At 50.0% G+C, this 25,588-nt stretch overlaps 10 protein-coding genes across 10 annotated transcripts; 5 read left to right on the top strand and 5 right to left on the bottom strand.

The window, feature by feature from the left end:
• Window positions 1-82: 82 nt before the first annotated feature.
• Window positions 83-624, bottom strand: VC83_03847 (uncharacterized protein; the record flags this gene model as incomplete). Its single annotated transcript, XM_024467489.1, has 3 exons — window positions 83-240; window positions 288-347; window positions 402-624. 3 exons carry the CDS (start codon window positions 622-624, stop codon window positions 83-85), a joined length of 441 nt encoding a protein of 146 aa, XP_024324904.1.
• A 264-nt stretch (window positions 625-888) lies between these two features.
• Window positions 889-3,406, top strand: VC83_03846 (uncharacterized protein). Its single transcript, XM_024467488.1, has 3 exons — window positions 889-1,075; window positions 1,139-1,550; window positions 1,598-3,406. Exons 1-3 carry the CDS (start codon window positions 1,027-1,029, stop codon window positions 3,279-3,281), a joined length of 2,145 nt encoding a protein of 714 aa, XP_024324903.1. The 5' UTR covers window positions 889-1,026; the 3' UTR covers window positions 3,282-3,406.
• A 117-nt stretch (window positions 3,407-3,523) lies between these two features.
• Window positions 3,524-5,026, bottom strand: RFC5 (Replication factor C (RF-C) subunit). The gene is made up of 3 exons (XM_024467487.1): window positions 4,766-5,026; window positions 4,087-4,709; window positions 3,524-4,035 (listed from the first exon to the last, which is right to left on the bottom strand). The coding sequence occupies exons 1-3, from the start codon at window positions 4,850-4,852 to the stop codon at window positions 3,687-3,689; spliced, it is 1,059 nt and encodes a 352-aa protein (XP_024324902.1). The 5' UTR covers window positions 4,853-5,026; the 3' UTR covers window positions 3,524-3,686.
• Window positions 5,027-5,165: 139 nt separating this feature from the next.
• VC83_03844 (uncharacterized protein) lies at window positions 5,166-8,778 on the top strand. Its single transcript, XM_024467486.1, has 6 exons — window positions 5,166-5,544; window positions 5,601-5,639; window positions 5,687-5,804; window positions 5,853-5,952; window positions 5,998-8,330; window positions 8,381-8,778. Exons 1-6 carry the CDS (start codon window positions 5,421-5,423, stop codon window positions 8,718-8,720), a joined length of 3,054 nt encoding a protein of 1,017 aa, XP_024324901.1. The 5' UTR covers window positions 5,166-5,420; the 3' UTR covers window positions 8,721-8,778.
• A 183-nt stretch (window positions 8,779-8,961) lies between these two features.
• Window positions 8,962-11,215, bottom strand: VC83_03843 (uncharacterized protein; the record flags this gene model as incomplete). The annotated part of the gene is made up of 3 exons (XM_024467485.1): window positions 10,884-11,215; window positions 10,618-10,763; window positions 8,962-10,560 (listed from the first exon to the last, which is right to left on the bottom strand). The coding sequence occupies exons 1-3, from the start codon at window positions 11,200-11,202 to the stop codon at window positions 8,962-8,964; spliced, it is 2,064 nt and encodes a 687-aa protein (XP_024324900.1). The 5' UTR covers window positions 11,203-11,215.
• Window positions 11,216-12,080: 865 nt separating this feature from the next.
• On the bottom strand, window positions 12,081-13,896 carry RVB1 (RuvB ATP-dependent DNA helicase pontin). The gene is made up of 3 exons (XM_024467484.1): window positions 13,528-13,896; window positions 12,706-13,473; window positions 12,081-12,653 (listed from the first exon to the last, which is right to left on the bottom strand). The coding sequence occupies exons 1-3, from the start codon at window positions 13,669-13,671 to the stop codon at window positions 12,192-12,194; spliced, it is 1,374 nt and encodes a 457-aa protein (XP_024324899.1). The 5' UTR covers window positions 13,672-13,896; the 3' UTR covers window positions 12,081-12,191.
• Window positions 13,897-13,972: 76 nt separating this feature from the next.
• VC83_03841 (uncharacterized protein) lies at window positions 13,973-16,772 on the bottom strand. Its single transcript, XM_024467483.1, has 4 exons — window positions 16,492-16,772; window positions 15,036-16,444; window positions 14,829-14,988; window positions 13,973-14,780 (listed from the first exon to the last, which is right to left on the bottom strand). The coding sequence occupies exons 1-4, from the start codon at window positions 16,532-16,534 to the stop codon at window positions 14,674-14,676; spliced, it is 1,719 nt and encodes a 572-aa protein (XP_024324898.1). The 5' UTR covers window positions 16,535-16,772; the 3' UTR covers window positions 13,973-14,673.
• Window positions 16,773-17,590: 818 nt separating this feature from the next.
• Window positions 17,591-21,234, top strand: VC83_03840 (uncharacterized protein). The gene is made up of 4 exons (XM_024467482.1): window positions 17,591-17,672; window positions 18,202-18,613; window positions 18,666-19,266; window positions 19,323-21,234. Exons 2-4 carry the CDS (start codon window positions 18,449-18,451, stop codon window positions 21,146-21,148), a joined length of 2,592 nt encoding a protein of 863 aa, XP_024324897.1. The 5' UTR covers window positions 17,591-17,672; window positions 18,202-18,448; the 3' UTR covers window positions 21,149-21,234.
• Window positions 21,235-22,942: 1,708 nt separating this feature from the next.
• On the top strand, window positions 22,943-23,284 carry VC83_03839 (uncharacterized protein; the record flags this gene model as incomplete). The annotated part of the gene is made up of 1 exon (XM_024467481.1): window positions 22,943-23,284. One exon carries the CDS (start codon window positions 22,943-22,945, stop codon window positions 23,282-23,284), a length of 342 nt encoding a protein of 113 aa, XP_024325076.1.
• Window positions 23,285-23,550: 266 nt separating this feature from the next.
• On the top strand, window positions 23,551-25,563 carry VC83_03838 (uncharacterized protein). The gene has a single exon (XM_024467480.1). The coding sequence runs from the start codon at window positions 23,600-23,602 to the stop codon at window positions 25,199-25,201; it is 1,602 nt and encodes a 533-aa protein (XP_024325077.1). The 5' UTR covers window positions 23,551-23,599; the 3' UTR covers window positions 25,202-25,563.
• Window positions 25,564-25,588: the final 25 nt, after the last annotated feature.

Below are 25,588 nucleotides of genomic sequence, written 5' to 3'. Positions count from 1 at the left end.
TACCCTGCACCGGCCTCATTATCGCATCAGTCATATGTACAACCCAAACCCAGCGTTGTACAATCCAGTGTTATTCCAACCCTTATTGGTCCTCATTGGTAGCTTCTCTCGCCGCCTCCTCGTGTTGCTGTATTAACGGAGCCTGCTCTGTAGGAATTCTCACAAGTGTTTGTGGCAGAGGTACATCGTCATCTCGTTCTTCTTCGTAGTTTTGGGAGACTTTAGGCATCGTTATTTTCGCTGCGGCGCGTCAGTGGGAGCCTTTGCGCTGTAGCATATATACTTACTTGACGCCATGCTTATCGCCCTTAGAACATTATGCCAGTTGCCTAATACCATCGCAACAGCTACGGGTTTGTTAGTATAACTTGGAAGCCGAATGTAACCATGTTGTATCGTACCTTCGGTGCCGTTTGACAGTGTTGCGAGCTTTTCCTCTAGAACTGTCATTTGCCCAGCTAGCCCAGCACTGAGATCTCTCAGCTCCTTTAGGTTTTCAAGTTCCTGTCGTTTCTCGTTGATGCGCGCAAGTAGAACAGGAGACTGTCCTTGCAACGAATTTCCATTGTTCGAGGTGGACGCCTGTCGCAAGTGTGACGGGAGGGGTCGTGAGGGGTAGGACATCGTGGCGCTTCCGGGTTTGTCCCCAGATGATTCTTTGTATGAAAGTGAAATATCTTGGATATTGTAGACTGCACAAAGGTAGCAGTGGAACCTTTAATTGTTCAATGGGCGACAATGGTACTGTAGTGGTGTATTTTTGTCTATGGGTGGGGTTGTATCTGTCAGGTCGGCAGTATCCCGCCATGGCCCGCGCTAGTACACTCTGGCAATGGTTTTGTCTAGCCACTTCGAGCCTTTGTGTAAACATCAAAGCTACTGCATGACAAAAAACCTCATAATTACAACGACGGCTTCAACACTCTTGCTTGCTTTAAAACCAGCACATCTTCAACTCATATCTTGGATATATTGCCAAGCGCCATCATCTGTGAATGGGACTCATTTGCCGCATGAGAAACAACCATGGCGCGTTTGAACGAGGCATCTGCGCCTGCTGATCCTGTAGAGCTTTGTGAGTTCCAATTTCACGGTGTCTATCTTCCTGAAATGCATCTATTAACACTGTGATTTTTAGTACGACGAAAATATATACGACAGAATAAGGACATTGCTCGTGTGAACTCGATCCAAGCAGTACGAATTCGCAATCTCGAAACTGAAGTGTCCCGCCTTCTGGCGGAGAACCTAGATCTTCGTGGACAGATTATAACCCAGGAGACACAACCAAACCGCTCACGGAATTTTATTAGCCATGTTGGCGGTGTCAAATCAGAACTCGATTCCAAATTGCGGGACATTGCAGCTTTGGTCGCAAAGCTGGACCGGCCTGTGAAGGAGCCAAGAAGGTCCTCAGCTGGTACCAAGCTTCCAAAGGCCAAACGGAGGAACTCAGAAGAACGAATGCAAATGATGGATGCGCTCGCTGAACAGGAAGGGCGACTACCGGCAATCGTAGAAAACAAACACTATCCAAGACGGACATTAGAGTATGCACCCTCCTCATTGATACAAATATATTCTGACAAGTTCAAAGCGCACAGGAAATTACAGAAATTCTCTCAGACCCAATACCCGGTATCAGTGATTCGCCTGATATCGGACCGCCACCTGTGTCGCATTTTATGAATGAAGATCCTATCAAGATAGACCTTCCTACTCGGTCGAAAACAGATACCGAAGAAGTGACCGACTTCGGCCCAACATTACCAGTAAACCTGGAACAGAGGCGCAAGAGAAAGGATGTGAGCGGGACACCAGATAATGACCGCTTAACCAAGAACGACACGGCATCTGGCGAGAAGAAGGAGTCCGTTCAGCCCATGAACAGTGGTGCGAAGAGGAAATTTAACGTCAGTGACGACATAGAAGACGAAAGAGAAGCAAGACCAGTTTCAATCGCCCGGGAAGATTCGAGGCATACTAGGAGAATATCTGTGGATAAGACACAGCCGTCGAAGGAATCTACGCCTGCTGAGAAACCTGTTGCTAGAATCCAAAGAGAGGTTGCACTGGCTCGGGCCAAAACCAGAGACAGGGCTGCACCAAACGCCCAGGCCAGTACTCCGGTAGTTGCCTCAGGACCTCCAAGGAAGGCACTTGGACCAAAAACGTCGAACACGGATGTCGCAAATTCTCCCAAGAAACCCTCTAATCCCCCAGTGGGAGATGATTCCTCGCAGCCTGGGAAGATCAGTGGAAATAAGGGAAAAGAACGCCCACGCAGTCGGAATGAACCGCGGATTGTCATACCCGCACAGGTCGACCCTGTCGTAGCTATGCCATCTATCGAGGCAATCCCAGAGCCAGAAACACCTGCGGCTCCCGAAGACTTATTCTCACCAACTTCCTCCGCACCTTCAACTACTCGCCAGATATCTCGGGACACGCCTCCACCACAAGAAATAGGCCAGGGCGGAGAAGGCCACAGGCCAAGCAGACGCGCTCGAGCTAGCGTGAACTACGCCGAGCCTAATTTACGTGATAAAATGAGGCGGCCGGCGGAGGGGCAGATCGATGCTGTCTCAGGAGAAAGCAAATATCGTCGTGCTAGCTGTGTCCCAGCTGAAGACGAACCACTGACGGCAGTTAAGATCAAACCCGAGCCTGGAACAGGTGATGATGCTTCTTGGAAGAGCAAACTGCCCACCGCCTCGAGCGCCAGTGTTTACAGCAACAGTCCGCTTTCCGGCAAGGTGGCTGATGTAGCTCCTATACAAGAAATACCGCAGCGCAAGCGCCGAAGCTCGCAACTACACACCAACAGCGGGGATGAGGAGGCCAAGTCGGGCACTGGGGCGGCCATATCGGCATTAATGTCCGCGAATCGAAAGGCTAAGCCAGAGATGTCGGATCGGGATCTGGTGGTATCGGCATTCAAGAAGATGGAGAAAAGGATGGCCGACCTGGACATCTACGAGTTCTCTGGGTCGCCCCCACGAGAGTCCCGGACCCGCCGCAATAATGAAGATTCGCAGAAACAAAGGGTTTCGCGGAGTCAGAGCGCGACGGATATGCTGGACCTGACGACAGCGGGACGTCAGTCAACGAGGCGAAGACAATCTACGCTTGGAGTTGGGATGGGGGATGTAGCTGCTGCAAAGATGGAGGAGTATAAGAACGGGGAGAAGACATTGCAGCGGCCTACGAGCTTGCAGGCGCCGAAGGAAGGGAAGGGGATTAAGAGGCTTGAGGCGAGGAGGAGGAGCATGATGTTATAATGATTGATGGGTGCTATAAACGACGTTTGATGCGGAGTTTTTGGCGTGGCCCATAGGGCAGTTTGAGCGATATTCATTTGTTAGGCTTTTGTAAGGGGAGCGGGTTTCATCGGAATCTAAGAGGTTAAATTTTACTGATGCGTGCTCAATGCTACTATGGTGATCTTTTGTAGTCTGCAGTATTCTCGTCGTTGGGCGCATCACACCTATGGACATGCAAGTATTACGAAAGGAGTGGCAAAGACGTGGTAGTTTTCATGTTGAAATCTCATGCCCCTATCCGTAGGTTAACTCCATTCTCAATGCCTGAGAGTCATTATCATCACTACCCCTAATCCCCGACCCCTAACCAAAATAGTCACACAATTTTATCCCTTGCGTCAGGGCGCTCTCCCACCACCCAATCTAAAAGTCGATGCTCATGAGCCAAGTCTCATGTATCTTCATGAACTTCGTGACAAATGCTTCCAAGTGGAATATAACCTTTGACCCAATCCGAACGCGATGTTCATAGAACGCACTCCACATGATTACCTCTGCCTTCAACTCATCGTCGACTTTGGGGATCAATTTGAAGGTAAGGGTCTTGAGGATTGTCGTAGGCGGGATACAATGTGTGAGTAAGTCGTATAGTTTCGCGCGAACCTGTAGGATTCGTGCGGGTGAGTGCTCGGCCATGATTTCATCGGCAATCAGAGAAATTAGCGCTTCCCAATCTGGAGGCGGGATGGGGGTCTGGTCTGTGACTTTTTCACTGAGAGGCACCATTAGCACCTCATATTAGAGGATGGGCCATCAAACTTACTTTTGTGCATGCACAGCCTCAAACATGAGCAGTGCTCTCCGTAGGTTCCTGCCACTTTCTTGTGCAACTCTGAGATTTAATTCCTCTGCTAACGGCCAGCCTTCCTTTGCTCCTGTTTTGGCGAGCACGTCGCAGATCTCGGCCTCAGTTGGGGCCGCGACTCGTACGAGTAAGGTTCTTGACCGAATTGGAGCGATAATATTCGCTGTGCTGTCTGCCAGGAGGATGAGCCTTAGATTCGGACTGTACTTCTCCATTGTCCTTCTCAGTGCTGCCTGTGCATCTCTGGTTAGGTGGTCAGCCTCGTTGATGACCACAACCTTAAATTTCTGCCTGGCACTTTGATCGACTTGTTGTGTTTGCGCTACTTCTTTCAACAGATCTTGGACAACGACTCGGTCGTAGTTTCCAACATCGCTGGGGGTAATTTCGAGGTGGTAGACCGAAGCTACAATGTTAAATTCGAGTTTGCGGTTTGAAGAGGTTTGGAAAACGCGAGAATCAATTTTGATCTTCTCTACTCCTGGGCCGAAGAGCTCTTTGAGAGTAGCCACTATCCTCGTCTTCTTCCCAGCGCCGGACGGGCCATATACCAAGAGATGAGGAAAGTCCCCGCTTTGTGCCTGAAAGATTGAGGTTAGCTAAGCCTTTGGGCTGGGATGGTGTTTGGGCAGCATACCAAGGACCGAAGGCGCTCGGAAAGGTCGTCATGGTAGCTCAATGTGTCGAGAGAGCGGGGACGATGCTTGTCCACAAGAAGCGCCATTGTATTACTCGTCCGAAGAGATGCTCTTCCCCTGCCAATTCTATGGAATCTGCTGAGGCACTGTAGTTGTCTATGCCAATCAAAAGATTGCTGAGGTGCAATTAATCGCGATGGGCGAATATTGTATCGTCAGCTATGTCCTTGATGTTGGTTGTGAGCGAGATTTCACTTGAGATTTTGGGAAGCTTGAGCCCAACGCGATCGACGCGCCATGCGCAGCCACGAAGTCATGTGACCAACCGTTTAAAACACTCTACCCGTCAAAATATTACCTTCAGTGGGTACATTGGTACTTGTACTATACAAGTGCCGCGTTTTCCTTATCTGGCAGATACGTCATCGGGAATTCGGGAATATTGTTGAATACATGTGGTAACTTACAGACATAGGCGCTGGCTGGAACGATCTGGTTTGATATTACCAGCCAATTGAAAGATCCCTTCTATAATAATTATAGTGGGCTATTGTCATACGCGGGGCCAGCCGTATCTTCACCTTTCTCGTTGAAAAAAATCACCCTCTCTCATTCATAACACCGCAAAGGCTCTTCTGAGTCTTCACTGCCCAAATGGTTCGCATTGACCAGGTCGACCTTCTGTCTGTGGAAGAGAAGCGTCTCAAGGAAGATGGGGAAAAAACAAAGTATTGGAAGAAATGGGGCCCGTACGTCGCAGAAAGGCAATGGGCTACTGGTATTTACCCCACGTCCTTCGTCGTATTGGACCTCGCCGCTGACAACATCGTGAAGTTCGTGAGGATTACAGTGCTGATGGCGATGCTTGGAGCCGTAAGTTCTGTGTCCAGTTTCAATCAATGGCAATTAATTGTTTGTAGACTTCACCCACGACGACGCCCGCTCAAGGGCTTTCAGGTGGGGAGAGGACGGAATTGCAGGCGTTTCAGATACACACGGCTTCCAGAACATCGCGTTCGCATTTTGGAATGAGAAAGAGTATGCGCGCATTACGTTATAGCCAGGGATATAGCTAACAGCCACCAGTGACTTTCTGAAGGAACGACTATTCGGCCTGTCTAACCCACAGGGAAACCATGGCGAAAGCATCAAGGAAGCTCATTTTCACTTGGACAACGTCCCTACAGTATGGTCATCGTGCATAAAAACTGGACTTTGTTAACATTTTTAGCACTCCTACATGAAATTTCTTTACAAATACCCACAGAAGGCATTCCCCTACAAAGATCTCGTCGATGAGAATGCCCGCCGGGGCAAGCAAGACAGAGAATACCAACTACTAGATACTGGGATATTTGAAGAAGACCGCTACTGGGATATATTCATCGAGACCGCAAAAGAGAGCGACGACCCAGACGAACTCCTCTTCCGAGTGACAGCATGGAATCGCGGCCCTGACCCAGCGCCGTTGCACATTGTTCCCCACATGTGGTTCAGAAATACTTGGGCATGGGGACATGAGTCTGAGGATAAGAAGCCGTCGATCGAAAGGTCAGGGGAAACAACCGCACATAGTAAACATTACAAGCTCGGTGACCGATACTTTCAATTGTCGCCATCCCCAGGCACTGGAACAAGTGGCCAAGACATACAACCTGAATTAATATTCACGGAAAACGACACAAATCTGGAGCACCTCTATAATGTAGAGAATCCACAGCCTTATGTCAAAGATGCGTTCCATCGGTATATCGTTGATGGAGAGAAGGCCGCTATCAACCCTAAGGAGACTGGCACCAAAGCCGCTGCCTGGTTTGCGTTCGACGAGGGAGATGGAGTGCCACCAGGAGAGTGTGCTGTTGTACGATTCCGCTTCTCTAAGAAGAATGACGAATACTTGGACGAGGAGGTATTCGACGATATAATTGAAAAGCGACGAGTGGAAACCGATGAGTTTTTCTACCGCATCAGCCCGCTTCCAATGGCCGACGACCTTCGCAACATCCAGAGGCAAGCGCTTTCCGGTATGATGTGGACCAAGCAGTTCTATCATTTCATCTGGGACCAGTGGGCGAACGGCGATCCGTCATCTCCACCACCTCCTGCAGAGCGAAAGGCTGTTCGGAACACTCAATGGAAGCACATGCATCTCGATGATATTCTGTCGATGCCTGATTCTTGGGAGTACCCCTTCTTTGCCGCATGGGACTCTGCGTTTCACTGCATCCCACTGGCAATGATTGACCCTGAGTTCGCAAAGAAACAGCTGGATCTTTTCACGAGAGAGTGGTATATGCACCCGAATGGCCAACTGCCTGCCTACGAATGGAATTTTGGCGACGTAAATCCTCCAGTGCATGCCTGGGCTACGTTCCGCACATTTAAGATCGAGCGGAAGATGTACGGCAGGCAAGATCTGGACTTCTTAGAGCGCGTCTTTCAGAAACTTTTGCTCAATTTTACCTGGTGGGTGAACCGAAAGGATTTGGAAGGAAAGAATGTGTTTGAGGGTGGATTCCTTGGTTTGGATAACATTGGTTTGTTCAATCGCTCAGAACCCCTCCCGACAGGAGGAGTGCTTGAGCAGGCTGATAGCACTGGATGGATGGCATTTTACTGCCTCTGCATGCTGAACATCGCCTTGGAGCTTGCGAAGCACCGTCGCATCTACGAAGATATTGCATCCAAGTTCTTTGAGCACTTTATGCTCATTAGTGATGCGATGACGTATAAACCCGGGCAAACAGAGGAACAATCGCTCTGGAACGAAGAGGATGGCTTCTATTACGATGCAATTTCCTGGGGTGGACCATATTCTCAACAACTCCCAGTACGATCCTTAGTTGGATTGATTCCGCTCTACGCAACCCTGACGCTAGAGCCCGAACTTATCAATCAGTTGCCTAACTTCAAAAAGAGGGTTGATTGGTTTATTGAGAATCGCCATGATGTCGCCGAGCGCAACATGGCCAGCATCAGAAAGCGAGGAAAGGACAATAGAATCCTGCTTTCTCTAGTGAGCAAGGATCGTCTCGAGAAGATCCTCAAGCGCATGTTGGATGAGGATGAATTCCTTGGAGATCACGGAATAAGATCGCTCTCAAAATTCCACGAGAAGAACCCCTACTCGATGGAAGTCAACGGCCAGGAATTCAAAGTGAGCTATATCCCAGGCGACTCCGATAGTGGACTATTTGGAGGCAACAGCAACTGGCGTGGACCCATCTGGATCTGCGTCAACTTCCTGCTTGTTGAATCTCTCCAGCGTTTCTACATGTTCTACGGCCAATCGCTCCAGGTGGAATGCCCCACTGGCTCTGGAGAATTCATGCATTTGGGCCATGTGGCGGAAGAGATCCAGCATCGTCTTCAGCATCTGTTTGCACGTGGCGACGATGGAAGGCGTGCCATCAACGACGGCGACGATAAACTAGACTTCGACCCTTACTGGAAGGACAACCTCTGGTTTTACGAATTCTTCGATGGCGACAGCGGACGTGGGCTGGGAGCCACGCACCAGTGTGGATGGACCGGCCTCATCGCCAGGATGATCCACGATACTGGGTAAGTTTCAAAATAATACGTTCATTCTACTCTTGCTAACAACCTCACAGAGTCAGCTGTCGACTTCCCCAAACACCTCGCACGCCATCAACAGGCATGGCGCACTACTTCGATGACTTCTTCGGAAGGCATATTGGACAGCCAGAATCATTCAAGCCGAAGCCCATGCGCCGCTCATCGACTAGCCGATCTATCGGAGCTCGAAGCGATTTTAATAGCTCGATCAATGGAGATGCCCATACAGAAGGCGGCGCGGGCTCGGTCCGTAATTCGGTTGATCGGGAGGGGGAGAGAGAACGGGATGAGGTGAATAAGCACGTGGCTTATTATGTCTCTGAGCAGCTGGAGAAGGTGTTGGATAAAGATGGGTTCGAGCCTGAGGACATTTGAGTTCGCTAGCACACTTGCATTATACATTTAAATCTCATTTATAGGAATTTCAAGGGGTATTTTCAAAATATAATAACTAAACTATTATTATTTGCGGTGAAAAGAGGTGAAATATTTTTGTCTAGGTTTACAAGTAATAAAACAAAGCTTCATTAATTATCTAATTTAATAAAAAAACACAATTCTAGAAAATTAAAGCACTAGGCCTCGCTCCCCGCCGCCCCAGACCAAAAAAACAACTCTACCCCTTTAACCCCCCTCCAATCACAAACTCAGCAACCTCAAACCCTACCCTTCGCAACCACTTATCCTCCAACTTCCCACCAGGAGCATAAACAACAATAGCCCTCGCATCATTCCTGACCTCCACTCCCCCCATACCCGGATGCACTCTACGGCTTCCATCCTCATCCCCGATCGCCCCGCTGCACACATACACCGTGAGATCCACGCCAATAATGCCCCGCCACAAGGTAGCCATCCACTGCCAGTGGTCCACCGGCGCATACGCATCGTTAATCGGGATATGGATCGCAGCACGGTCGGAGAGGGAAAGCGAGAATCCCCTCGGCAGCAGAGCGATAGGGAGGCGCGGAGCTGTGGTGGGGGCTGGTGACTTTGGGGTGCCCTCTGGTGATTTTGGAGGGGTTGTGGTTATGGGCCGCGTGGAGACGAAGTTGCGGATCTCAGCAGACTTGGAGTGCCAGGTGCCGATTGCTTCGAGGTAGTCGTTTATCGGGCCTCTGCTTTGGATGTTGCTTGTGATGCTGGCTGACGCTGGAGCGTTATTCTCAGTACCGGACATGGACATATCGGTTGGTGTTGATACTGAGCGCTTCGAGAGGGCGTGAGAGTCGCTGGCCCATGTTTTGACAAGGCATTCTGCTTTCTGTTTCAGACAGTTTTCGATGTATTCCCCTACCTCAGCGACGAGCTTTTGGTTTGTTCCCTCCACTGCAACCACTGGCCCGCGGACTTCCTGCGTTGGGCTCGTGGGACCTGGTGCTGCCAGTGGCGGAGCGATTTTGGCGAGGACGCGGATCTTGTTGAGGAATGGGATCGTCATAACCATAGCCTCAACGGACTGAGAGTTGCTGTTCCGCAGTATTTGCGGTTGCTGGTGGAACTGATGCTGCTGTAGTTGCGCTGACCCTGGCACGGGAATCTTGGTTTGCAGAGGCGGCAAGCGCAGGTCGTCCAGGTTTTGAGGCCGTACATGGCTGGGGGTATGAGGAGGGAATTGACCGCTTATAGGTGTAGAGCGGGGAGGCGGCTCCATCATCCCATGGTTTCCATGATGGTGATATGCCACAACGCGTTGGTTAGGAATTCGGGTAGGCTCATAGGCTGCAGCCGATACGGGGACGCGAGATATACGCTGTGGACCATTCGGCCATGATGGAGTGGGATAGGGGGTTGGATTGTCGTTGGGCCTATGTCGCTTAGCCCGCGGGGAGTGAAGCACCTCAGTGTCTGAATCTTGCCACTGGCCTCCTGCTTCCTCGATATGCAATCGAGGGCGGCGGTTTTGTGTCTGTGGATAGGGAGGGCCGGTTCGAAAATCGTTGAATGGCCCCGGGGAGTCGGTGGTGTAGCGACCCTCGCAGTCCATCGCACGTGAGAACGGATGAGCAGTTTTATCGTTGTAGTTTCCTATCGATGGAGTAGGTGGTAATGGTGTAAGAGGTGTGCCTGGCGTTGAAAAATATCGACCGTTACACTTTGGACACCTCAAGGGATCGTCAGGCGATGCTGTAGATCGGGGGCCGTTGAGCTTCCCTGGTCGTCTGGGTTGATATCTGTAATCTGGATATTGACGCTGGTGCCTGTGCTTTTCTTCCTGGAGTGTTCTTGTCAGCTCTAATTCTCTCAAGAGGGTTCTAGGGCCTTCACAAACCTCGGCTAGTCTCTTCCATTCGTTTTTAGTTTCAATAGATTGCTCTTGCCACTGTGCCCCGATGATCTTTGATATTTCCGGGTTGGCCAGTCCTGGATTTTGTGCAATAACCTGCCCTTGATAGTGCTGACGGTAAAGAATAAAAGCTTCAAAGAGTAATTAGCTACCAGTGCCCAATCAAACTTACAAACGAAACAAAGGCGACAGCGAGCACTTGACCCAAAAACGACAAACATGGCAGAAGAGAGAGGATAGTTTGTACGTACCGTTTCGTGGTCGGGGGATCTTTGGATCAGGTTGGCAGAGACAAACTTGGTTATTTGAATCAGTCCATGGGCTTTCGAGGCTGGCACTGTGGAGAGAGAGGTTCGCAATGGAAGGATTGTTGGCAGCATCAGTGTCGAGAGACGCCGCCCGCTTCTTCATCAAACGAGTGTGTGGCGGTGAGGGCGCCGACTCCTTCTCAGTATTGTTGGATGATCTAAGGGAGTCTTTCCTGGAGGAAGATGGTGATATAGTCGTTGGTGACCTTGGAAGGTCTCTCATTTGAGTGCTCGGAAAAGAAGTTGATTCTCCCTCGGCCATGGCTAGATCCACTGTACGGATGATAATGAAAATCGCAAACGCAGCAATGCCGAAGACGGGATATTCCCAACAGAATTTAGTAAGGCATCTCAGAATCGATTCTCGCAGAAAGCCTTCTCGTCAAAAGGCCCTTATCACCGAAACAATAACAAAGCGTAGACTAGAATAGCGATGAATGAAAATAACCATTATAAGCCAGAAAAGAAATCAATGGGAACAATCTCAATGAAAGGATATTGTGCACAATAAAACCTTTGTCTAAAGCTTCAACTCACAACTAGCAGATTCTTTGTTTTCTGCACACCTTTTGACCCTTATGTCTCGGCAGATAAGCGTCAAAACCTGGTTCTGGACAAAGAAAATCATAGGATACCGCAGAGCACTGTCACCGATACAAGCAGCAACTGATCCATTTGATACAAAGCGAGACATGTATGCGGATAGGCTGCCATACGGATGAGGTTACCATGGGCTGGATAACTTCACAATGCAGAAAGCAATCAAAATAGAGGAGTTAACCAATGCCAACAAAAGTAAGAGCACCAGGGCTGGCCGGCCAGAGACATTTTATTCGACTGGCCGGGTGGTACATGAAAGAAACGCGTCCGACATGCGGCTCAAAACCTGCGTTTGGTATATGTTGGTCTGTGAAATGTGGAGTGTATAGAGTACCCGCAAACGGATGGTAAGTGCTCATTCCTTGGTAAGTGCTCATTCCTCGTTAAACTTGTAAATATCAACGGATGGCTGCATCGCTCCGATCTGCACATCTGCATATCTGCAGTTCTCCTCCAACTTTGACTTGTCGACAAATCTCGGTGCTCAAATAAGCCAAACGGATGGATAAGTTTCCACGTGGTATTCTTATTATCTATCGTACTCCGTTAAAATCTGCACCCCCCGCCTAGTATACAGACACAGCTTCTTCGTATCACTCATCTGAACGCCGTTTTCCTTTCCGAGACTCCTTTCCGCCCCAAATTTCGAAATCAAACCAGGAACCCGCTCCCATCCCCAACCATAGCCGCCGCGCTCCTGCCGGCATCTAAGAATAGGTCCTGGCACTCTGAAATATCCTGGACTCCAATTTCCTGTGCCCCTCTGCATCTGGCAACAATCGAAGCTGGAGCCAGCAGTTGCAGCGCATATCTCAAACTGATGTTTGTACCCGCTTCGGCCACCTTATCCAACGCAGGCTCTGCGATTGCAAGGCCTTCAGTCGCGACCCGAATCTTGACAATCCTCTTAACCTCTTCCGCATCATAGGCGTGAGTCGGAACGATGAGAAGGCGCGCAAGCAGATCCGGCGGGATGCCGTGTGCAGCCACAATGTCTTCCGTACCACGGATCGTGCACATCCCGCGATTGGATGCCAAGATGACAACGGGAGAGATGCGAGACTCCAACGCGCGGTTCAGATACGTGAAGCACTCAATGTCGAGCATGTGAACCTAGTGCTAAGTTAGAACGTGTCAATTCCTATAGATGTATTTTATAGCATACCTCGTCGATAAAGAGCACTCCGGGAACCAGTTCGGCAACACCTTGGTCGATATACTTGCTAACCACCTTGTTGATCTCCTCGCGCAATTTGTCGGTGATTTCGGTCATCTTTGGCTTCATCAGCTGTCCCATCATGCTCATAATATCCTGACCACCTTGAGGGCGTGCGTTCGCGATATCCAGGTCGTGTAATGTCACGTCTTGGACGATTTCCTTCTTCTTGTGTACATCTCCCTTGGGTATCGGCACGTATTCTTCCGCTTCTAGATCGAACTCTGTAGCAAAGGCATCGGATCGTCCAACACGCTTGCAAGCTCCGGTGTTGGCCTCGATATAGATGACATCGCCCACAGTCACTCTCTCCTTTTGTATAGCCTCGTAAATGCTGGGATCCAGACGCAGTTTCTTCGAGCCCTTGGCGCTCTTCAGCCCGATCAGTAGCGTACTGATCGTCTTGCCGTAACCGCCCAGAGGATTCTCGGTCTCTTCTGGAGTGAGCTCTGTAACCTCGCCCTCATAAACCTCCTTTGTCTCCCGCACACGCAGACCAATCGCCCTCCGGAAGTTCTCCATCAACGCCTCGGTCTTCTTTACTTCAGTCGAATAGATCTCGCTGCCAACAATGGGGCAGAATGGAACCTTGGTTCCCAGCTCGTGGCTGAGGGCCAGCGCGAGCGCCGTCTTCCCGGTACCAGGGCCCCCTGCCAACAGCACGGCGCGGCCCGACATCTTTTGTGCTCGAATGAGGTCGACAACTACACCACATGCCTATGAACTGGGTTAGTGGATTGCAAATCATAAACTGCTCCATTCCTTGCTCACTTCTCTTGCAGCAACTTGCCCAACAAATCCGCCAGATTGCTTCTCAGCTATGCCATCAGGCCGAAGACCAAGGCCTTTGATATGGGTATGTGTTGAAATGCGGTTTTCGCGGCTGTTGCCTTTCACTTCAGTGATTTGGACCATGATGGCTGTAACTTCGGTGGACAATGCAATTTATGCTGTAAACTTTGATACTTGTTGTTATTGACGTAATTGACACGTTTTGAAGATATTTCTTAGTTTCTTTTCATAGTTCAGATCGTGGAAGACTGGGATGATATGCTAGTCGATCGCGGTTTGGAGCTTCAACTTTTCGAAGGGCGATGTCAGCCTGAGGCGTTACAAAAACATACGTCACATGACTTATCACATTCACTATCATGACAGAGGACTCTCACAGCACAACTCCCCGATTGCTCTTTCTTAGAAGTAATTTTATATACGTTGGAATTGGAGAAACTTCGTGTTCATTGCGCAAAACTAATAATCCTACAATATACATATTCGCATAGCAAAAGACGACCACGATGCCGACCACTTACTCTGTGCAGATATATACTCGTCCTCGGACCCGTAAAATCATGCAGTCAGTTCTCATTCCATTAACAAGTCCATTTGAAAATGAGAGGATTTGTGATCGGCGTCAATAGGCGACGTCCTTGACGAACGACAAAGGCAACAGGGCCACCGTACCAGGGCATTTAATATCATCGGCAATGCAACTGTTTCCATCCAACTGTAACACTGGCATGAAGTGCTTGTAGATTTTGTTAGCTGAGTCCAGGATGCAGACAGAACTCCGGGGAGTATCATTGCGGTCATGGTGCATTCTAACGGCCAGTAAAGCATGTCAGGCAGTCATATGGGTCATCTAGGTCAAGAAAACCACAAAGTCGACCTGGCTACCAAGAGGGGTATCATCAATGGATCATGTCGTGGCCCAGGACCTGTAGCTTGGAGTTGCGGCATCAATCTTCAGCAGCTTCATAACGATCAACAAGTCATGCAATCATGTATGTAATACCAGCCAGTGCTGGCATCACAGTCTCAGTGTGCAGTTTCGGTCAGGCGAGTCTCAATAATCAAATCATGTAGTCAAGCAGTCAAGATAGTGTCGATGTCCGAAGAGATGTGTCTGGGCGGGGATTAGGAAGTTCCTGGCGGCTGTGACGGGCCGCCTGGTGCTTGCCCGCCTTGTTGTTGAGCAGCCATGACTTGGTACCAAAGTGCAACATATGCTTGATAACCGCCATCTATATCTAATCAGTGGGTGTCCAGTGAGTTTGAAAGGCCGTACTTACATGCTGCGTATGGGTCTTCGGCCCCTGTCGCTGCTGGAGATTGCCCCTGTTGTGGAGGCTGTCCTTGAGCACTTCCATAAGCTTGCTGGGAATAGCCGCGATCTACATGATCATTCTGAGGTTTGTTCCGACCACCACCCCCACCTCCATTCTTTAATTGCTACAACAGTTAGCTAGATTTTTTTTTAAAAAAGTGATAGGACTTACCACAGCCTCGACCTTGTCTTCAATGGCCAGCTTAGCTCTCTCAATTGAATCTCTGGATCCAACCAAGCCAATCTCACGCTCAACCTCTCCAGGGCCAGATGAAGGAGTTACGTTGATCTTGCAGCCTGTGGTGTTTTGCATGTCTTTGATAGTTTCGCCTCCCTTGCCAATAATCATGCCGACAGCTTCCGAAGGAACATATATTGAGTCGTTCACCTTATCAGCACCTCCGCTTGCCCCACCGTAGTTAGCATCTCTGGCAGGCTCCCTTTGTGGAGGAGGAGCACGGCCCTTTTCAGCCGCACTCTTGCTGTCGCTTTCTACAATCTCCATAATTAGATCCTTTGCCTGGGCTGCAGCTTCACGTGAACCGATGAGATTGACAGGTCTCAAGCCATTGACGCTCTTTTGCTCGCCCACAATATTGACGTGGCATCCACTCCTTTCCTGTAGATCACGGATAGTCTCACCACCGCGGCCAATGATGAGGCCCACAGTTCTGTCAGGGACCATTATTTGCATACTATCTTCACCGTCGCGCAGTGCTGGTTGGTGTGAGCTAGCACGAGCTGGGGCGGCATCTTTTCCCTGACGATCTGCTCCGGCTCGAGCACCACTGCCCATACCGCTATCGTCAATAATGCGGTTGATCTCTGCAATAGCTTCTGCTCGGCGTGCTCGCGGACCACTGATTTTACACTGGCGGAATGGGCCATTCTCCTCGGAGATGGGAATGAATTGGACACGGCAAGCGGTTTCAGCCTCAACACGCCTAAGGTTTTCGCCTTGTCTGCCAATAATAAGGCCAACAAGGTTAGATTCTATCGTGATTATCTCGGAGTTATCGCCGTCACCTCCTCCTCCTCCACCTCTGCCGATTGGTGACCTCTCGCGGACGTTATACCCCGCATTACCAGCCCGAGGGGGTGAGAATGTCTCCTGTGCACCTCGGGCACGTGGTGCTGGGGAAAATGAACGTTCTCTACCATATTGGTCTCTCCCCACAGGCATCCGATCAGGCCTCCGCTCGTCTCGGTAGGGGTTGTAGTTGTCGCGGAATGGCTCTCGGCGACCAGGAGGCGGGGATCTTGATCGCGATCGAGGTTGTATGTGCGACATTGACGCGTCAGCCCTAGGGCCGGAACCGTATGCTGGCCTTTCATATGCCAGCCCTTTCTCTGCAGCTATGGCTTTTGCCTTTGCAATGGCATCTGCGATGCTAACAGTTCCAGAATTAACAGGCTTTATGCTGCTGAGGTCAACGTTGCCGGAGTGCGTTGGCTGAGGCAATGGGTAGTGTGAAGCTGGATATCCATGCTGAGGTTGGCCCTGTGGTTGTTGTTGGTACTGCTGTTCCTGATATCCTGGCTGTGGTGGTTGCTGGTTCTGTGAAGTGCCATGTTGAGCAGCTACGATGGTTAGTGCACCGCCATTTATCTGCAATACTGAAACTCACCTAAAGCCGCCAGAATAGACGTGATACTAGGTTGTTCGGCCATGAGTGCAATATAGATCTTTGTGAGGCCGTGGTGTAGATCGAGTACTGTTGCTTCTTGTGGATTTCGCCTTGGGTATGAAAGTGTCGCAACAGTGATATTGCAAGAAAAAACCTCCAAGCTACAGATGAGATCCGCACTATAGCTGCCCTGCTCAAATATGCGCTTGCAACGGCCAAATATGTATCTCGTACGAAAGAGGGTGTTGAAGATCGTCAAACCTGTTCAAGAGAGGTTTTGCGATAAACTATGTCAAACTGTTCAAGAGAGGTTTTGCAATAAACTATGTCAAACCGCGCTAACCCAAAGCAACAAGCGCGCTTGTAGTTGAAGCGCGCGTCAAATCTTCTGAGCAACCTCCAACGACATATTATCACTATGCAATCGAGGCTCATGACTAACTGCACCTGTAATCTTTTGATACAATCATTTCAGTTTATATATATTACAGTTACGTTATATATGCTAAATGTACAGTAATTTCCTATTCACTTTGTCGTATCTGATACCCAGCGGGCCCAGGTGTTAGGGATTCCCCATGCCTTTCTTCACGGCGCATTTCTGGCCGTACTATCCTAAAGCTGATTTTGATATAAAAGCTGAGGGGAGAGGAAGCATATATTTATTTATTTCCTTTTAATGTTCAAGATGTGATGCCAAGCTTATACCGGCGAGGCCGAGAAGCCTTGTCATGGATTTCACTAATGAGCCAAACCAAATCCCTACAATTTATCAATATCACTTGTTACTAAACGCAGTCTAGGAAAGATTTTAAGAGATACAAGTACCCGTTAAACTTGCAGTTATTTATAAATCACTATGAAGCAATCCTTTAATTTCTTTAGCCTGAAGGTATTTGACTTTGGGCACGTGTAGGAGAGTATCTCTATCTTTGTCATGGGGCTCTTTAAGGGAAGCAATATAAACCCAACGTACGGTACGTAGTACGTACCGTACGTAGTATAGGAGGCGCTAAGTGGTTCGCGTATTTACGACGCACAATCCCCTTGATATAATAGTTAAGTTTACTTCGATTTGTATAACTTCATCCTCTTACGAATTTTCTAACGGCATCGTTTCTACACCAACGTTTCCTAACGTTTCCTAACGTTTCCTAATCTCGAATCTTGAAAGCAAAGGTGTAAGTTCATAGTTTTCATTTGTTCTCTATTTGATTTAAAGGGCACTGTCTCCGCTAGCTCATTGGCCTGCGTCAGTTTGGCGGAGATTTGTGACCGGGGTCACCCCCGTTCTCATTCCCCAGAAGAGCCATAGCTTCCCTAGCAACCAGAGCAGGCAGTCCTTCTCACCTACACTCTTCCGGTTGCTTCTACGTTGCACGGGCGACCCGAGCGGACTGCCCCTACACCTTCACCGGAAAACGAGCGGAGTGCCCGTCTCACCTACAATCTACCGATTCCCCCTACACCTTTCACATTTCCTCATACAACCTTCACTGGCACATGGATATCCCAAATATCTCTCAAGCAGATTGACTTCACTACTGCACCTGTTGCCATCTTTGGCCAGATCGATCCTCGGCGCCACCACACCCCAAACATCGCCAACAACATCCCAAACACTCCACACTACTTTCGACTTTCTTTCTGTCAAATTCACAGTTATTTTCAACCTTGTTCTACAACTATGCTAACAATGTCGACTATTAGCAGCAAAGACGGTGGCGGCAAAGCACCAGAAGAGGAGAAGCTCAGCATTCCAGCTTTTGTGCGGATCACCAATACGAGTGGCTTTGCCATACCTGCCAGTATCATAAACAGGGCCTGGATTGCTCTCTCGCACCAGATTGTCAACAGGAACGAAACAGCTGCCGGAAACCTTGACAATAACTTCTTGGTATTCCTTTGGAATCACGTTCTAGGAATCGCACCAGTATCACCAGTCACAGTAAATACGATGACTTCCTACGCCAACACAGTGTATGATGCCAATATTAGCCACAACTTTACTACTTGCATCATACCAGAAGCTTTCTGGCAGAAAACTGGCTACCAAGCCACCAGACTGGAGAAAAAGTTGGGGGAGCAAGAGGGCTTTATCGATCTCAGGATTTGGGTTGAGGTAAGTTATAGCTGTGTGAAGACACACGAAACCTATTCACTAATAATCACAGGGTTATGAGAATTCACGTCTTTCTGCAAGCCACGGCCTCCCGTCTTCAAACTCCACCATTCCCTATATCTACATTGGCACTACATTTGGCCAAACTGTATGGAGCACGGACTTTCTCTACAATAGAATGAAGGCCCACAATGAGACCATTATCGAAATATTCACTAAAGACCCAGAGGCGCTTCAGATCGAGCATGACTCAATCGACACACTTTGCTGCAAGACCAATACTGATGATGAGGCACCAATCATCTCTCCAACCCACGATGACCTCCATCAGTTTGCGAAAGACAACCATCGATTCTTGATCCAGACATGTCTGAACAATGATACCCAGGACTGTATCGCGAACATGGAAGGAAGAAATCCAGGCTTTCCGAATTTCAACAACGTTTCGAAACTATATTATGGTTTGGAGGTCATTCCGATATCGAGTCGGGGCTTTTCAAGGCTTGAACCAGTCATGTTCATCCAAAAGCGACCAAAAGCGAAAACAGGCAAGAACAAGCGCCGTAGGACGAAGCGCAAGATTGATGGAGTTGAGCAGGCCGGTGAAGCCAGCGGTGTTGCTACCGTTCAAGCTGAGATTACGGAGATTAATTGTGAGTTTAATATCCCAAAGTTACCGGTGTAGACGTAGCTCTAACTGAATGGATAGCAGATGAGACCACAAAGGTCGAGGAAACTTTGGAGGCATTTACTGAAGATAATGACTTCGAGTTTACCACAGATGAGACCCCCGACGTCATCCATCTTCTGGAAGAGGCGACTACAAACAAAACTGAAGCCAGAATCTCTGAAACGATCAAGGACGGAAAAAGTATTATTGCAAACCAACGCCAGACAAACCTTCGTGTCTCCACGTCAAGCCATGGCCAGGAATCTTCTCAACTCACTGCCCAATCCGAGGACCAAGCTGGACAGCTGGCTCAGGGCCAAATAATTCCAGAAGTCTCAGTTTCAGTCTCAGTCCTTGCCAGAAATGAAGCAATTTCATCTACGACCATTGCTACAATAGGCACAAGCATCGCCAAGAAATCGGTATCTCGTCAAGCTGTTGCCCCAGCTATACATACAACATCTTCTCGAACTGATGCCCCACTTGGAGGCACAGCATCTGCCCAAGCCCCAACCAAAGATGCAGTGGACCTTCAAGCTGCCGCTTCAGTGGAGGCCCAAGTAATTTCTCGGGTTATTGCTGCCGCCAGTGCCACTTCAAATCACACTGGAGCTCATATTGCATCAACCCATGGGCCCCAGTCCATCAACGAGGATAGAGCTCGGGTTATTGCTGAGTTGAGAGCGCAGCCACCACCACCAAGCCTCGAGGAAGCGAGAGCCCGCCGAGCCAGCGTGAAGGAGGAGAGGCGCCAGAGCATTGACTTTATTCGTATGCGTACCTTATCCCGTGCATCAGCACTTGGAACCTCAATGACTCCGACCGCTGCATCAGAGCTTCTGCAATTATCTGAATCCTCCGGGGCCCTTCCAGAGACAACTGCTCAAGGAAACGAGACTACTTACCAGTCGATGAATCCACCTCGGGTTTTGGAGCATGTCCCAGAACTTTCTTCAAATGGCGCAACCAATGAGGGGCATGTTGCCGACCTTCATCCGAAGCTTCCAGGTCAATCCCTCATATCTGTTTCCAATGTGGCCGATAACGCCACATCCATCGCCGACCCGTCTCAGACATTGCCTCGCTCGCTGGAACATTCTTCGAATGATACAAACCCGATCTCTGCCGGCCCTTCTCATTTGGCACAGCTTCCGTATCCTGTTGCTCAGGAGAATGTCAAGCCAAAGAGAGGCAAGTGGATCGCGCCTCTTCCTGAGCAACAGGAATGGGTCACTGCATCTCGGCCACCGGGCACATCGGCTGTCACGACGGCCTCGAAGAAAAAGAACCGTCGCAACGCCAGATCCGTTCAACCCAGTGTTGAGTCTCGTGTGTTAGTTGGGACCCAGACTGACACTGGGTTCACATCGTGTTCCGTTGGAACACAGACGGAATCTGGCGTTGCGACGTCAATCGCGGAGGACTTGGAGCCTGGAGCTGGCCCAGCTCCAAGTCGTGAAGATGAGTCGGCGGGACATGGCAATACCAAGCCCCCACCATCTGTCACCTCCCGCGCGTCACTCCAGCGCGAGCTGGAGTTGACATCAATTGTGGAGGATCCTGCTCTCGAGCAGGATCGTGGAGGTGAGTATGCACGAGGCATACTGACCATGGCTACTCCCTCCACGGCCCACTCTCATTTGGTCGCCGAGCTCATGGGAGCCGGCGTACCACCCTCGGCCCTGACATCCTTGTCACGGTCCGGCCTCGAGGGCCACGAAGCAACTGGTTGCCGCCAACAACCAGTTGGCATTCACCTCGAGGTCGAGACGGTGACGATAGGTGGGGTCACCTTCGAGGCTCGTCGGCGTGGAAGCCGGCACAGAGTTGCGGCTTCCATGCCGGAGCTCGAGCTCGATTGGTGATGCGGGAACTGCGATGAAAGAGCCTGGCGGCGGCTCTGACACCAAAGTTCTCGTCTGAGGACCCTTTACGGCGAGCTGGAGAGGAGGATGGGGGTGGAGGTGGGGGCGGTTTGGAGTTGGGGAGGTTCGGAGTTGGGGATTTGGGGAGGGATACTGTAGGATAGAACGCGCGAATGGATTGGTTTTTGTAATTGTGCTTGACATTGATACACCGTGTTCTTGATATTTGTTTGGTACTGAACTTCAGTGCTCAGCCGTGGGAAGCATGCTGGATAACATGAATTTTGTCCACCGAACCGACTTCAAGTGTCATCGATTTATGATCATTTTGCTTCTGTTCGCACTTCTTGGGCACTAAAAGCAGCCTCGGAGAAGCGTTCTGGTACAGATCTGGAAGATCAGGAGTATGGGGATGGGGATCAGGGGTTACTCTGATGTCCAGCCCCAGGTTTCCAGAAACCTCTTTGTTATTTTTTGCGCCTTTAAGGTCGCCTAACAATCGATCGTTATCTGCTTTTTCCCTCACAGGTCATACACTCCACACACAGAAACAAACCATTATTGGGGAGGGGGCTTGTTTACTGCTTGGTGGTAGCAGCAAGGGAAGTTTCTGGACGGAAAATCTAGTGCCAGGGGTGTCAAGACGATACAATGCGCGTGATACGGTAGTGTATCCACCTGGCACTATAAGCATTATGCAACGCAGGCAACATCCCATGGATGGTTTGGGTAACAACGTTATTTCCCTGCCGCTTCTGCTTCAATTCGACTTCTCCCGCATATTAAGGTGAGTATTGAAGTCTTGAACATGTGAGCTGTTCTGACAATTACACGCGGTGGAACTGGCTGGACTGGTCCACGTGTCAGGCTCTGTTTGCACCTTCTCCAAGTAAGTGTATTTCTATATCAGTTGGAACGCAGAAACTAGATAATAGTGCCTGCAGGTTAGACATTCAACCCATATAACCACTCTAACCTTTCTAGGGTACTCCCAGTGCCTCCCGGGTACCTCTCCGCCAGTCTCCTCGAGCGACCCTAGAAGCGGCACCCCGACCACGACCGCCTCAAACCCTAGCAACACAGAGGGCGGCTCCACCAGCGGCAGCATCGATATAAGATTCAAGGCACACGGCAAGAAGTACATCGGCACTGCCACAGACCAGGGCAGATTGACCAGCGGAAGCGCTCTGATCATCCAGGCAGACTTTAGTCAAGCCACCCCGGAGAACAGCATGAAGTGGGATTCCATTGAACGTGAGTCGACCGAACCATGGCTCTTGATTAAAGCTGACAATATGCAGCATAGCAAGGCAACTTTGGCTGGACTGGAGCCGATTATCTAGTGAACTGGGCCCAGACCAACGGAAAACTGATCCGTGGCAACACCCTGGGTGAGTTCTGTCGAACCTGGCCGTTGTTTGGTCTTGACTAACATTCTCAGTCTGGCACAGCCAGCTCCCATCATGGGTGAGTGCGATTACCGACAAGGCGACATTGATATGCGTCATCCAAAACCACGTCACCACCGTCATGACTCGCTACAAGGGCAAGATCCTTCAAGTAAGTCTATATCTATAGTCAGTTGGTGAGCAGAGACTAATGATAATAGTGGGATGTCGTCAATGAGATTTTCAACGAGGACGGCTCCATGCGTGACTCTGTCTTCTCCAGGGTCCTTGCGGAGGATTTCGTCAGCATTGCTTTCAAGGCTGCACGCGCTGCAGACCCCAACGCCAAGCTGTACATCAACAACTACAACTTGACAGTGCCACATACGCCAAGGTCACCACCGGCATGGCCGCACACGTCAAGAAGTGGATCGCTGCTGGCGTCCCAATTGACGGTATCGGAACTCAAGGCCATCTCCAGTCTGGTGGTGGCGCTGGTTTGGCAGGCGCCATCAAGGTCCTTGCTGCTTCTGGTGTCTCCGAGGTTGCTGTCACTGAGCTGGACATTGTCGGTGCATCGGCTACCGACTACGTCAATGTTGTAAATGGCTGCCTCAACAAGGTCAAGTGTGTCGGTGTGACCGTTTGGGGTGTGCGTGACCCAGACTCCTGCAGAGCAAGCAGCAACCCGCTTCTCTTTGACGCGAACTTCCAGCCAAAGGCAGCTTACACTGCTATCCTATCCTGAACGCTCTCTAAACCTCCCTCTTCAAATTTTCAGAAGCAAGGTCCTCATATATAGCTTTTGTAGTCAACATAGTAGTCTGCTCTTGATACCAACTACCGTTAAACCCATATTGCATGTTGCCCCTATCTCTCTCTTGCCTGGTCCCGTCCGTAGAGTTGCCCCGTACCCCTATTTCCAGGCCACTACTATCGGGTTATGTATATTCCGCTAATTAACTATTTTGCCACTACACACCGCCAAAACGCGCCTCCCAGACCAGACTCGCGACTAAGGGAGGCGCGAGTGGTTTGGGATTTATATTATATAAAGTTCACAATGGTTGCTTGCCCGATATGTGATAAGCTTGTTAAGCCAAAGGATATCAATCACCACATCGATTCCAATTGCGAAACCCACATCGATAGTACCCAACCATCTACTCAACCGGCTGGAAATGGCCTCTCGAACTTCTTCCAGACACCTGGGCCCAAGCGAAGCCTTCCGATTAGCACCCCGAAGTCTAGCACAAATGGAGACTCGAAACCTTCGATAAATGATGTGCAGAGTACGCCGTTGTCGTCTCAGAGAAAACGGTCATTCGAGGAGGAAACGCCTGCAGTTCGACGAGAACCTGTAGAAAATGAACAGCCGCCGACAGCAAAGAAGCCAAAGGTCAATGCCTTTCACAAGGCAGCGCCTCTCGCAGAGCGGATGCGACCTCGAACCCTCGACGATGTATGCGGCCAGGAATTAGTTGGACCCAAAGGAATCCTTCGAAACCTCATCGAGCAAGACCGCGTACCATCGATGATCCTCTGGGGCGGAGCGGGAACGGGCAAGACCACGATAGCTCGGTGCATTGCCTCTATGGTCGGGAGCCGCTTCGTCGAAATCAACAGTACGAGTTCGGGGGTTGGGGAGTGCAAGAAGATCTTTGCCGAGGCGCGGGGCGAGCTGGGTCTCACTGGCCGGAAAACAATTATATTCTGCGATGAGATCCACCGCTTCTCAAAGTCGCAGCAGGATGTGTTCTTAGGGCCTGTCGAGTCGGGCCAGATCACGCTGATAGGGGCCACGACCGAGAACCCCTCGTTCAAAGTCCAGAATGCACTGTTATCACGGTGCCGGACTTTTACGTTACAGAAGCTCACAGATGAGCATATACGTCTGATACTGGAACGGGCTCTTACCACTGAAGGCGTCCTGGATACAAAACCCTCAGAACTGGTTGATTCGGAACTGATCGCCTACCTGGCAGCATTCTCGGATGGTGACGCACGCACAGCGCTGAACCTCCTTGAACTCTCCGCCTCCATATCCAACAGGCCGGATACGACAAAAGAGGACATCAAAACCGCCCTTACCAAGACCCTCGTCTACGACCGTGCTGGCGACCAGCACTACGACACGATCTCCGCACTGCACAAGTCGATCCGAGGGTCCGACCCAACGGCCGCACTGTACTATCTGGCACGCATGCTGCAATCGGGCGAAGACCCTCTGTTCATCGCCCGGCGGCTAGTGGTCGTAGCATCTGAAGACGTCGGCCTGGCGGACAACAGCATGCTCTCCCTAGCAACCGCCACCTACACAGCAGTTGAGAAGATAGGTATGCCCGAATGCCGGATCGCACTAGGCCATTGCACCGTAGCGCTCTCACTCGCCCCTAAATCAACGCGATCATATCGAAGTCTGAATAACGCCTACGCGGCGCTTGGGGAGCCAGGGGTGGCCAGTCTCCCTATCCCTGTGCATCTCAGGAATGCGCCGACGAAGCTGATGAAGGAGTTGGGGTACGGGGCGGAGTATAAGTATAACCCGAATTATAAGGATGGGAGGGTGAAGCAAGAGTATATGCCTGATGCTCTGAGGAATAGGGTGTTTATGGAGGGGAATGACCTGGGGACCGAGGTTGATCCGGATTTGAGGGGGAGGTGAATTGAGGTGAGATTGGAGATACTGTATTGGGTAGGCTGTGGATTGGATTTAGCGGGCGTTTTGGGGGTTTGGTAAGGCGAAGTCATGGTGATATCGAAATAGTTGTTGCACACTCTGTGGAGTCAGTGCAGTGGTAAATATAATAGGCAAGTTGCCATCCAATATCGTTATTCGGAGCCCTGTCTTGAATTTGTGACACCCTAGATCTTTCTTGGTGAACCTTTCACCCCTTCTCCGCCACCTTGCCTTTCCATATTCTTGGGCCTGTCGCATTATCGGTCTCGAATCTTACCATGCTACTTTGAAGTTATCACCACTACACCCAGATACACCACCAGGTTTACTGTTTAGTTACGTCAGGCGTGCTTTCATTTGTATATTTCCTCT

This window comes from Pseudogymnoascus destructans, assembly GCF_001641265.1.
Source record: "Pseudogymnoascus destructans isolate 20631-21 unplaced genomic scaffold scaffold_8, whole genome shotgun sequence".
Taxonomy (NCBI): domain Eukaryota; kingdom Fungi; phylum Ascomycota; class Leotiomycetes; order Thelebolales; family Thelebolaceae; genus Pseudogymnoascus; species Pseudogymnoascus destructans.
This window is presented reverse-complemented; position numbering and strand designations above follow the sequence as displayed.

What these genes read in the sequence shown, in the direction of transcription:
- VC83_03846 (XM_024467488.1), top strand. Translation starts at nt 1,027, where the DNA reads ATGGCGCGTTTGAACGAGGCATCTGCGCCTGCTGATCCTGTAGAGCTT. An exon ending in TGCTGATCCTGTAGAGCTTT is followed by an intron (nt 1,076 to 1,138) that starts GTGAGTTCCAAT and finishes TGTGATTTTTAG; the next exon opens with TACGACGAAAATATATACGA. An exon ending in TATCCAAGACGGACATTAGA is followed by an intron (nt 1,551 to 1,597) that starts GTATGCACCCTC and finishes ACAAGTTCAAAG; the next exon opens with CGCACAGGAAATTACAGAAA.
- RFC5 (XM_024467487.1), bottom strand. Translation starts at nt 4,852, where the DNA reads ATGGCGCTTCTTGTGGACAAGCATCGTCCCCGCTCTCTCGACACATTG. An exon ending in CCGAGCGCCTTCGGTCCTTG is followed by an intron (nt 4,710 to 4,765) that starts GTATGCTGCCCA and finishes TCAATCTTTCAG; the next exon opens with GCACAAAGCGGGGACTTTCC. An exon ending in GAGGCTGTGCATGCACAAAA is followed by an intron (nt 4,036 to 4,086) that starts GTAAGTTTGATG and finishes GGTGCCTCTCAG; the next exon opens with TGAAAAAGTCACAGACCAGA.
- VC83_03844 (XM_024467486.1), top strand. Translation starts at nt 5,421, where the DNA reads ATGGTTCGCATTGACCAGGTCGACCTTCTGTCTGTGGAAGAGAAGCGT. An exon ending in AGAAAGGCAATGGGCTACTG is followed by an intron (nt 5,545 to 5,600) that starts GTATTTACCCCA and finishes AACATCGTGAAG; the next exon opens with TTCGTGAGGATTACAGTGCT. An exon ending in TGATGGCGATGCTTGGAGCC is followed by an intron (nt 5,640 to 5,686) that starts GTAAGTTCTGTG and finishes AATTGTTTGTAG; the next exon opens with ACTTCACCCACGACGACGCC.
- RVB1 (XM_024467484.1), bottom strand. Translation starts at nt 13,671, where the DNA reads ATGGTCCAAATCACTGAAGTGAAAGGCAACAGCCGCGAAAACCGCATT. An exon ending in GGCAAGTTGCTGCAAGAGAA is followed by an intron (nt 13,474 to 13,527) that starts GTGAGCAAGGAA and finishes CCCAGTTCATAG; the next exon opens with GCATGTGGTGTAGTTGTCGA. An exon ending in GAGTGCTCTTTATCGACGAG is followed by an intron (nt 12,654 to 12,705) that starts GTATGCTATAAA and finishes ACTTAGCACTAG; the next exon opens with GTTCACATGCTCGACATTGA.
- VC83_03841 (XM_024467483.1), bottom strand. Translation starts at nt 16,534, where the DNA reads ATGGCCGAACAACCTAGTATCACGTCTATTCTGGCGGCTTTAG. An exon ending in GTCTATTCTGGCGGCTTTAG is followed by an intron (nt 16,445 to 16,491) that starts GTGAGTTTCAGT and finishes TAACCATCGTAG; the next exon opens with CTGCTCAACATGGCACTTCA. An exon ending in CGAAGACCCATACGCAGCAT is followed by an intron (nt 14,781 to 14,828) that starts GTAAGTACGGCC and finishes GATTAGATATAG; the next exon opens with ATGGCGGTTATCAAGCATAT.
- VC83_03840 (XM_024467482.1), top strand. Translation starts at nt 18,449, where the DNA reads ATGACTTCCTACGCCAACACAGTGTATGATGCCAATATTAGCCACAAC. An exon ending in ATCTCAGGATTTGGGTTGAG is followed by an intron (nt 18,614 to 18,665) that starts GTAAGTTATAGC and finishes TAATAATCACAG; the next exon opens with GGTTATGAGAATTCACGTCT. An exon ending in TGAGATTACGGAGATTAATT is followed by an intron (nt 19,267 to 19,322) that starts GTGAGTTTAATA and finishes CTGAATGGATAG; the next exon opens with CAGATGAGACCACAAAGGTC.
- VC83_03838 (XM_024467480.1), top strand. Translation starts at nt 23,600, where the DNA reads ATGGTTGCTTGCCCGATATGTGATAAGCTTGTTAAGCCAAAGGATATC.